At 55.7% G+C, this 11,136-nt stretch overlaps 1 protein-coding gene across 1 annotated transcript; it reads right to left on the bottom strand.

Annotated features, from left to right (window-relative positions):
* Nucleotides 1-338: 338 nt before the first annotated feature.
* Nucleotides 339-8,376, bottom strand: CSUI_011200 (uncharacterized protein). The gene is made up of 6 exons (XM_068071301.1): nucleotides 5,193-8,376; nucleotides 3,587-4,898; nucleotides 2,837-2,935; nucleotides 1,951-2,054; nucleotides 1,505-1,627; nucleotides 339-609 (listed from the first exon to the last, which is right to left on the bottom strand). Exons 1-6 carry the CDS (start codon nucleotides 6,636-6,638, stop codon nucleotides 502-504), a joined length of 3,192 nt encoding a protein of 1,063 aa, XP_067916723.1. The 5' UTR covers nucleotides 6,639-8,376; the 3' UTR covers nucleotides 339-501.
* Nucleotides 8,377-11,136: the final 2,760 nt, after the last annotated feature.

Genomic DNA, 11,136 nt, shown 5'->3' with positions numbered 1-11,136 from the left:
TGACACTCGCATTCGAGACTCTAAGGAATCCGGGATGTGGACCGCCGAGGCCTGCCGCGACTACTTAAAGCTGACGGAGTCTATGACTTTGCACCACGCACATTACCAGCTCGCATCGAGCGGGGTGAACGACGCAGCTGCGTGAAGTAGCACGCAGCTCGTGTGGACGCGAGTTCATGCTCATAGAAAACCACTGGTGCAGTTGCACACGTGTAGTCGCCCCTCTGGTGTGCATCCCCGCATTATAGCTGAAGATATCGCCGTACCAGCGCGACATCTCCAGTTTTACAGCCCCAAGAAACTCGCTTCGGGGCTGACAGTCAGAACCTGCGCTGCACCGCCTCCCAGAAAACCCCGACGTCTTGTAGAACAACAAACGGGGCACCGAAGCTCTTCCAAGCCACGCAAGAACCGCGAGCTCTGGAGAGCTCGTATTTACCGCCAAACCGAAGCCGAGGACGACCTCATCAGGTCATCCCCGGCTTCGGTGAACGACTAGCTTCAGCTCGAAACCGCTGACACGCTCTTCCCCATCACAGCCTCGCCTCGGCCGCCTTTCGGGCACCCGCCCCGACGTGGCCCTATGAGGCACCCAGTCTTCTCTGCTGCCTGGACAGTAAGGACAAGGAAACAGACTACACAAGGGAGTATCGTCTGACAGCCTATATTTTTCCCGTCTAGCGAGACGCTGGACTTCCGCTTCAGTAAACACTAGTGGTTTGGGTCAGGCGGGCGGCGCGCGAAGCGCCACTGCCTGACCCCAATCACCGATCCTACGGAGGCGGGGCGCGTCGACGCCAGAAGTACTGCGTGATTGCAACAAAGCTGAGTGCCACTGTCGAACTGGGCAAGAGTGACAAACTGTGTAGCCTGGCTTCACACAACAATTCCTTTTTCCAGTTGGCTGCAAGATGCTGACTGCTGGGAATGAGGCTTCCATGCAAGCAAGCGGTACAAAAACGCTGGAGTTTCAACAGCCGACCGCGACTCATCCAACCGGCGGAAGCTCGCTGTCCGGAAGCCGCTTCGGCGGCTTCCGGACAGCGAGAATAGAAAGCAGGCCGGCCGTCGCTGCAAGTCTACGCCAGTGCAGCTCCTACGCTCACAAAGAAGTCAGCGTGCCCCCAGCATTCCCTCCCTGAACTCCAAAACGGGTCTGAACAGCAACACGCCTCGGTGTACGCGGGCGACGGCAAAGGACGTCATCCGCTGGCCCGCGAAATCATGAAGCCCGGACAGCACGGGCAACCGGCAACAGCCTGGAATAGTAGACAGTTTGGCTTGCCCTCCATAGGAAATTCGGACGTCTTGATACAAGGGGAGGGGCGCCCAACCGAGGCCCATCTGAACTCAGTCCACACTTGTGCGGTGCTGCCGCAGTTTGCGTGGCCGTGACAGTTCCCGGCCGGTCCGTTTATGGCAGTCCGCCATAGTTTCATCCCCTGCGTCTCTGGCTACGCCTCTCAGTACAACGGCATCGACCAAACGAATGCTGAAACCCGACCTGCGCAGAGTACGCATCGTTTGAAGTGATGGGCGCCGGCCGCTGACGATCGCGAGCTGTGGTCGTTGCCCAGCAGGCCGCTCCTTGCAGCGGAAAGTCACGCGCCAACGCGCAGCCGACGTCCTGTAAAACAAAGGGTAGTACGACAGCATGAAATTCTTGCAAGTTCCCGCGGCAAAGGGCGTGGCAGAGAAAACAACGCAGTCAAGCTGTACACGAGCGTGCTACGGAACGCTGACGGACCTCCGTCAGCAAACCAAAAAGGTACGAGCGCCTCGGGAACTGATACAGTCTCCCAATTGTACAAAGCTCGTACACTCCAAGCGACGCTGAACATCCAGTGAATGAGACCCAGCAACAAACCAAGAGACTACCCACTAAAAACGAACAGAGTTCCTCTCCGCTGTATGCTCGGGAAGCTGTCCAAACAAGACAGTGGCACTCACCCGCAAATCTCTAACGTCTTGCGGCGTTTCCAAGCCGTTCGGATGCTCGGCCTCCAGCTTCTTGCAGATGTTTACAATCTGGGACGAAGTATAATTCCGAGAAGCTGATCAAGGCAAGGACAGACACAGGAACCTGAGACGCTGCCCCACCTCAACGAAGACGAGACCGGATGACACACTGGAACACCCAAGTGACTGCATCGTCTTATCAGAGGACACCTGCCGAGACCCACTCCTGTGCTTCTCACACAGAAGCCTGAAGACGGTACCAGTGCGCGTGACGCCCAACAGACATACGTTCGACAGAAATCCAAAAAGGCCTCACCAGAGCAACCCCCGCATTCTTCATTTGCGGGAAACCGGACCGAGACGCCGTGCACATGTGAGTTCGCTACGTGTGACAGCGGAGGTTTCGTCAGAAAAATAGCATGCAAAACGGAGAACCAAAAAGCACTGGCGAACACGCGTGAAGGGGTAATTAGGGAGTCGTCGGCAAAAGCGCCGAGCTGTGTTGTCCGGGCTTTGGGGGGGCAGTCCAGGAAAAAGCAAGCGGGCCCAAGCTGCAGGCCGCCAAGTCAATCTGCAACACACTGCCCCTGCTTGAGAAGTCGTAGCACGCCGCATGTGCCATAACTATGCTTCAGTCTTTACAGCGCAAAGATCCAGAGCGAATGAAAAACCGTATTCCTGAAGCAAGTGAACTACTGAGCGACTGGCCGGACAGGTGGCCGGCGAAAACCCTGGATCACGGTTTCGACAGCCACCGGGCTCAACACGGTATGCACGTATGGCCAGAACTAGGCACGGCGCTACGCTGCCCTCAGGAACCGTCCCATCTTCTTTTGGTCCCGTCTGCGTGCGGCCGGCGGTACGTGCTGACTTGTACCTGTTGCCGTCGGCGTAGTAGTACAACCCGTAACAGCAGCCTGGGACAGGCCAGCAAGGCATCTCCGGTCTGCAGACGTCGAGCCGTCATTCCGGGCGCCTGCATACGTCGGATACATCGCAACACAGAAGGCGAACGCGGACTTCTCGGAATTGGGAGTGAAAGCCTTTTCTCCAAACGCAGTACTGAATAGCCCGGCACAGCGCTAGCAGAGCCGGCTAAGCGGATTCCGTGGAAGGGAGCTGGACGGATTACGACAGAAGAACGGACCTCCCACGTCTCATGTGAACCGTCGTTCACACGGGGCAAATTTACATTATCCCCACAGCGGTGGCTTCACTACAAAACAACCGGCGAGCAAGCAGTAAAGCATGTTAGGGCGTCACGCGCGATAACTTCGAGCGCGTGTCACTGACCCGTCACAGAGGGGATCTGACTCGCTGAACTGACGTCTCAGATATCCTTGCGACCCCTCAGGCACTTCGCACAGTCACAACGCAGCGTACAAGGGAAGCCTTGTTCACCCTGTCTGCGAAGCTCACAGTTGTGCACGCACTCAAATAGCGAGAGCAGTCTCTCCCAACGTCACCGGTCTCTCTTGTGCCACTTACGTAAGGCTACAACCGCCCAGCCCCGGTCGTCTACATTATTATGGCCGTAGGCCTGACGCACACAGAGAAGAGACCGGCGTACGATCATGCACAAGCTGCGGCGCTCGCGGGTTTACCGTTTCATGCTAGACTGCCTTACCAGCTGGCAGCTCGCCGTCTCCTCTTCCCCCCTTGATTCGCCTCGCTATCTGGCCACTTCGTTTCGCATCCGCGAGAGCTCCGCCCTTCGGGTTAACGCCTGTCTGCGCTTTCTCCTGCTGTTGCGGCGATTTCGCACCGATCCCGACCCGTCCTCCTCTGCCCCCTCTGCCTCCAGTTCCCCCCCCCGTCGGTTTGACTCCTGCTGTAGACTCTCGCACGTTTGGCATAGCTGTCGTGTTCCCCCAGGACATGTAGCCCGCATCGGTCCCGTAGGCGGGCAAAAGGCTCTCATTGAAGTGCCCGTACAACATGGGATCAAGCAGAGGCGACCACGCTGTCGAGTCTCGACTACCTGGTACAAAAGCGGGGCACGATGCTGAGAAGGTTGAAGTATCAGCCACGGGAGAAAACTCCTCTCCCACACATGAGCTCGGAGAGTGTACTGGGTCCCGACTCTCCGGCACGTGCGTTGCCTCACGACCCTTACCAATACGGTTGTTTCTCTTGTTCCCCGACGTCCCTGCTTCCTCTGCTGGTCGTCCTTGCTCGCTCTCCTCAGCGGGGTCAACCGCACCCGTCCCTACTAATGGTTCGGAGAGCGTATGATACGACCCGTTGGGCAGTTCGTCCATGGTGGGGGCGCCCGTCTTCCCCTGAGGCGTCGCGGTGCCATACGGCCCTCCTATGCCGCACGAGGCAACCGTTGAAGTCCAGAAAGGACGGACAGCAGGGCCACATGAGGGCCCCCAGGAAACGTCATAGGGGGTTCCCAGGGCTCCGTAGGGGGCGGCGCCGACGTCACAAGGAGGCGCAGGAACGCGGCCTACAGTTGCGCGCCCTCCGCCCGGAAATCCACAAATACTCCTCTCGGAGCTTAGTCTCGACACAACACTTCCGGCTGCTGCATTATACGGCGTTCCAAAAGCAGGGGGGCACGGTGGAGGGAAAGGCCTGTACGCTCGAAGAAGTGACCGAGAGATACGCGGAGGAGGCAGATTCGAATAGACGTAGGGACTGGGGTAAAGACCAGTTGGTGAGAGGCCGTCAGATGAGCCCAGCCTCTGGACAGGCGACGGTGACCCTGCCAAGGGGGGGAGCATGGCCGGATGGACAGGGGCTGGATTGAAAGGCGCAAGGCGGGGGTCATCCAGAGAGTTCGCCAACTGGGAGTTCCACGGGGCCACAGAATCACATCGGGCGGCTGAACGCTGCTGCGACGACGGCGTGACTTCCCCCTCGCTTGAAAGTAGCGTCGACAGGATCTGCTGCAGAGAGTGCGTTGCTTTGATGCCCACACGGACCGGCATATCCTGGAAAGTAATGACAAAGACAAATCGCAAACGCACGATCAGCATCAAAAATTACCGCCCTGTCCATTCACCAATCCCGAACCGTTCCTATTCTTTACGGAGAGGTAGCTCCCTGATTGAGACAGAGCCACGGACTAGAGATCACGAGGTCAAAGACAGCGGGGCAATGCTTATGTGGGTATCCAGTGTTCAGCTGGTAAAAACGAGGCCGCGGTCGTGAGCCGCGGCAACGACCTTGAGGTCAGACACAACAGCAGTTCCTCGTGCACACCCGTTCTCTCTACAGACACTGACTTGAAATTTCTGCATGCGAAGCCATAGCGCCGCCTCCTGCGCGATATCTTCACTCCCAACAGTGACAAACCATGTATTGTTGACCTCCTGCTTTACTCGTTTAATGGCTTCGGCTCGGTCATCCCGTTCTGTCTTCCCATCTTGCTGCTTCCTGATTCCCTCGTCGGCCCCTCTCCTCTTTCCGGACTCTACCAAGTCGCGCATCACGGGGGCTTGAAGCACAAAAGCAATCAAACTCTCCTCCGTAGTGTCTTCGGGCATGTCCCTGAATACGAGAGTATTTCTCGAATCAGAAAGCAAGCCACTCAGTGATACGCAGTTAACAGTTCTCCGAGACCCCCCAGTCTGTGCATCGTTCATCAGTTCCTCGGGACAACCCGCCAACTGGACATCTGCATCAGTCCTTACTCCTTTTCCTACCTCCACAACTCTATTGCACACGGAGAGTACCCGCGATTTACCTATCGCCTCCTCCAATTCCTGCATAGTGATACTCCAAGATTCAATCAAAGGATGTTTGATCAAGGCATCGAGGTCAATGGTCCACTCCCCCGGTCTGATATTTGACGTCAGCAGCCGATCCCGAAGTAGGTTCGCCTGCGAGAACATCTCCTCGAGCTTCCGCGTCAGTTCATCTTTACTTTTGGGGGGGCTAATGTCGCGAGGCGGGGGCGGAGCAGGTTTTGCTAGCATATTCTGACGCCCCGCCGAAGTTACGTAGATTTCGGCACCACCATGCTGAACACCAGCCGGCGGCGGCGGCACGACAGCAGACGTGAAGGGCGGAGGCGGCGTGCGAACGAATGCCCGAAGCGTTGCAGGAGTAAGCGGACTCAGCACATGTAACCATCTTGGATCCCCTCCTAAGATAGGATCCGTGTCAGACGAAACCAAGGGCTGGTATCCTTGCCCATAGGCGATGTCCGACACGGTCCCTCCTTCTCCTTTTCTCGTCTCGCTTGGCAGGAAGCCCAACTGTCGAGCTTCCGCGGCAGCAAACAACGCAGTTTTCTTTGTCTCATTCTCCCGAGTGTCCACCGCGCCTGAACTCGAAGAGCAAGAAGACGCTCCACCGAAGCCGCCTTCCTCCTTTGTAGATTCATTTCCCACTGTCGCAGACGGGGCCACGCTTTCTGACTGCATCGTAGTCTCCTTCAGGGCCGCCGGCGAAACCTTGCCTCTGTCTAGACTCTGCAGACAGGCTGAGGAAACCGTCATGGATGTACACGCGGAGAGTACAGAAGGAGAAGAGGCACCCGCCGCGGCTGCTGTTGTAGCTGCATCGTTCTGGACAGATGGCGATGACGAAAAGGAAGACGGAGTTGTGCTGCTATCGTCCGGCCCGTCCTCTGCCTTCGCTTCTTTGAAAGCAGGTGACGCAGATTCGGCTCCTATCGCCTCGGACGGCGAGGCCGCCCCTCTTACCAGCTTGCGGAAGAAACGCATCGACGAAGTCCAAAATAAGCAGAGACGAGAGGCTGGTCGACAGAAGGGACACCGACGGAGGAGCCAGGCGAATGCAGGAGAAAGAGAGAGGAGACAGTCAGACGTCAGTGAAGAGGGACGTCACACAAGTGCGGAGGAAAATTACACCTCAAACTTATACCCCTCAGAGTGAGATTTGCTAGCCGGGGCATCACACTGACGAAAGCAGACCAGGGAAAGAAAGGTTCACCGGATGTATGGTCAGAGAGGGACGATGCAACACTGAGGCTCTTCCGGTAAGGCCAGGAAGGGCCCACTATGCTTTTTAAAAAGCATCGAAAAAGGGTGCTGCTGGGGAGCGAACTGAACTATGAAAGCCGTGCAGGCGTTCACGACCACAGCCGACGCGAACCAGGCACATTCTCCCGCCTGACAATCTCGGCCCCTTAGGAAGTGGCTCCCAAAATGGACGCCCTAGGCTCCTGCCAAATCTCCAAAAAAACGGCGCCAGCCTGCCGCCTACTATCGCACACTGTAGCCGCCCAGCAAGCCGGTCAAAACAAACTGGGGCCTAACGGCGGCTCCTGGGCTGCGAACTTCAAGGTTCCAACCTCACACGGCGGAGAATAAATAGCACCCGGCAAAGAGGTTCACCGTCACCCCGCACACGCCCCGCGAGCGGCACGCCGGCTGAGTTGCCCTGCTCACTTGTTCCAACGTCCTCGACACAAAAAAACGGTGGAGAGAAGATATTTACGTTCACGGCGCAGAGCAACAACGCAAATGCCACGAGTCCGGACAGCACTTCGGTCTCGCTGCATATCCCAGTGTTTTATTCGATGACACTGCTTTGCTAGAGAAAGCAGAACTCGCTCGCGTGTTCAGCAAGCTGAACGCAGTCGTACCGGCGAACGCAGAGAAAAGGCTGCTGGTGCAACACGAGACAGTGTACCATGAGAGACCTGATGTCCTGGGCTGAGCTATAGGCCTGGCCGTCTTCGGAGCCAGCTAAAAAAGCAGCAGTCCCCGTGAAGTCCGTCTTCAGCAGACCCAAGTGCGGACGTGGGCCAAGTAGCAGTAGACGAAACAGTGACAGGAAGGAGAGTCTTGGCCGGATCGGGGAGGTCGGCCTGGCGCCGCGTTCGTGTCATGACAAGGCCACAGCACGTTTGGTACTGCAGTTCACACCAGCTGCGTAGCTTAGTCAAGCAAACAGGCTTCGAAGTATTCACCGTATGAAAACACGCTCGCAGTCACCGAGAGTCTGCGGAATCCGAAGCAATACAAACACGCCGCAGGGAACAATCGGAGTGCCAGTCCACGGTCGCAGAGCGCCTGAGAGTGTCCTGACTCCCGCTTTTGCAAAATGGATGAGCAATAGGGAAGGCTCCACATTTCCGAAGAGAGGGGATGCCGATTGGTATTTCAAAGACGCAGCAAAAGAGTAATCCCCTCACGCTGTGACAACGGTTGCACTTTCGTAGAACCCAGCCCCCCCTGCAGATTCCAGCCGGTTTCCACCACACTGCATGGCTGGCTTCTGATGGGGAGGGGGCTGTACTGGCAGGTACGCATTCTGCCCTCGACTGCTCGTTTCGGGTCGGGTCACGGCACGTGGGGTGGTGAGAACAACGGGCAGACGCTGCCGGCACTCGGGAGAAAAGGAGAGCTACCACACTCATTCCCGACGACATCTCGAGCGTTCATCTGACATCGTATTACTTGTGACGCGTTGTCGACAGCCAGATCTTGAAACATTACACTCCGCGACACTGAAACGACGCCCTCGTTGGTTGCCGGCCAGGAGACACCTAGAGATTCACTCGCCAGCTACCGCAATATGAGACATTCCGGGAGACTACTGTTGTGCCGGATACGGTCGCCGAGAATGTCTGATATGATCCTCATCGGAATTTATAATAGCGATTCCTGAATTATTTGTGCCTGTTGCCGGGCAGCGGCAGAGTAACTGTGCCTGCCTCTTACCGCCATGAAAGGTATTGCCGGATGCGGCAGGACTCGGCGATCTGCAGAGTGCTGGGGACGCCCGCTGCTGTAGCGGGCCACTACGATACCGGGAAGGCACTGAGCTCGCGAACCAGGCAGGGAGTGTCTGGTCTGTCCGCGCGTCCGTCTCGAGAGTTCCAGCCACGGTCCGAAAGTGCTGCTGACGGCCATGGTGTGGAGCAGTAGGGAAGAGGAGAGGTAGATTCTTCCTGTATCAATTCTATGTGCGAAAGTCTGTCGCGCGGTGCACTGAGGCACGTGCTACGAGACAGCGTAGGAGCTGCCGCCACAACTGGTGGGAGCCAGTGATTGGCAGAAGCGAGTGTGGAGCTCCAAACGTCCCCGGAAACATTCGTCTTATGTGCGTTTGTGTTCTCGCATGGGAAAGTGTCTGCGGGCGTTGAACAGACAAAACTGTGGGGCGGTTCGAGCGATCCGTGGCACTGGCGATTGTCGAAAAGGTGCTTACGGTTGTAGCTAGCAGTCCTCGACACGACAAGTACATTTGGATAGCTAACCAGAGACTTTCTACGAAATGCCATTCACAGCGACCCCGGCGCCCACAATGCCGGGCTGTTCCAACGGGAGGCCACCGTCCCACCGCACGTCCAAGGCCGACCTGGGATAGGCACCTTGGACGCTTCCAGCAGCGTGAGAAGCTTACTGCCGGAAGCTGGGCACCTCGAGTAGCTGAGTCGTGGTCATGGAGCTGGTGTGAACAAGTGACCAGAGCTCACCCTCGGGCGAACACTTTGAACAGACACGGAGGGACACCTCTCTTGTTTTACGGGGCGTATGGAAGACGGACTGCTGTGGGAAAGGTAGAAGTTGAGGACGGGAGCAGGCTGTGCTCCGCCAAAGAGACTGTGACGGAGAGACAGTGTGCGAGGTGGCATCTTCGGTCACCAGTTTCGAACTATAACAGAGCGTTCTGCGGCGAAGGCTCGAGTGAGCTTTTCCTCTCACGTAGCTTTGCACGAAAGCAAGCTCTCGTGTAGCTACCACCGTACACTCGCACACAGGAACTTCATATTTTTACATGAGGACCAACTTATGCAAAGCACGACTTCCTAACGTTTGCCCAGGCTGGCGTTGTCCCGAACTAACCAGCGGCGCAGAGTTCGTTCCACCGCAGAGTTCGCTCCCAAGGCTACACTCCGGAAACTAACTCTTTACCTACACTGCACGCACCAACGTCTAGACCTCCTAGAGGAATTGGGAATTTCTGTCTTTCACCTTGTCTACCAGATACCTCTCTCAGTAATTTGCCTCAGTTAACTTCCTAACTGTCTGCGCGCTTCCGCCCCACAATCATTGCGCTCTGGCGGCACTCTCCACGCAATCGAATGATTAACCGCGAGTCCTTGAGTTCTCGAACTATAAGGAAAGGGAATAGAATCGCATAAAACTTAAGAATTATGTCCTCTGTCAGCACACCGAGGTGCTAATTCCTCTTTCACTTCCGAGCGTGGCGGTGTCTCTCCGGGGGGTCACCCGCCTGGGCTAGTCTCATCCATAGTTAGCTAAGACACCTATGTTAGCTAACTAGCGTAGCTAGTGCTAGTTAGCTATATTATTTACTATCCTAGTATATAACCAACTTTTATCTTGTAATAGCGCTCTATTCTGAAGTGCTTTACTCTTGAGTAACTTGCCGCGCCTCTAGTGTTGTCAGGGGGGTTGCCAAGACAACAGAATATTCGCTAAGTAGTACCCTAGTATTCTCTAAGGCCGATAGCTTAGTGCTTCGTGCCTCTTACCTTACGTAATTCAGTCACCGTATTATATTAGAGTAATCAATTATTTCTTACGACGGGAGCGTAGCCGCGAACGTCAAGTTCGATAGGTTATTTTTTTTCTAGGTCCGGGAACGCGTCACGGCTTCCCCGTGCACCTCTCACGCTATGCGGGCGGCACGAGGGAGCGATCAGGGGCGTCCCCTGAACAGCTAATAAGTTGTGCGTTGGTATGAACATGCCTATTAACTCGTTGGATATTTTTGACGTGTGAAGTACTAGACGAATTATTCGTAAGTTTTGTGCGAAAGACTCGATGTATCTTCAAGCAGTTTTCTTTCGGTTGGACAACCTCGAGTTGATTGATTGCGGGTTTGCGCCTAGCCCCCAATCGACGTGCACCTATTTTTGAAACAATGATAGAGAGTTGTGGGGACTTGAGAAATTTAGTCAGAGGGCAGGAAAGTATGTTTTAGTTAATGCGCGTAAGCGAGAACAGTTAGTTAGATCCAGGTAGCTCTCCGAGATGAACCGGTCGCTTGACGGAGACCGTTCTTCGTTTCCACCGAGACCCTAGGCGACTCCCGAGGACAGAGGTTCGTTCCGACCGAACGTGTCCGAGCACTGCGCGCTCTGACGCGGCCTACCGCAGCAAACAACTTAGAGCAATACAACACGTACAGAGTAGCATAATAATTTTCATAGATTATTTTTCATATAGGTAAACACTCAGTATAGCATGAAAATAAATTGATAGTATACCCCACATAGTAGCA

This window comes from Cystoisospora suis, assembly GCF_002600585.1.
Source record: "Cystoisospora suis strain Wien I chromosome Unknown contig_10088, whole genome shotgun sequence".
Taxonomy (NCBI): domain Eukaryota; phylum Apicomplexa; class Conoidasida; order Eucoccidiorida; family Sarcocystidae; genus Cystoisospora; species Cystoisospora suis.
Note: the sequence above shows the minus strand (reverse complement) of the source record. Positions and strands in the feature narration are given on the sequence as shown.

Coding starts and splice junctions, on each gene's coding strand:
- CSUI_011200 (XM_068071301.1), bottom strand. CDS start 6,638: ATGCGTTTCTTCCGCAAGCTGGTAAGAGGGGCGGCCTCGCCGTCCGAG. Junction 2,936..3,586: donor AGACGGCGAGCTGCCAGCTG/GTAAGGCAGTCT, acceptor CGACGTATGCAG/GCGCCCGGAATGACGGCTCG. Junction 2,055..2,836: donor TACTACGCCGACGGCAACAG/GTACAAGTCAGC, acceptor TGCCTTGATCAG/CTTCTCGGAATTATACTTCG.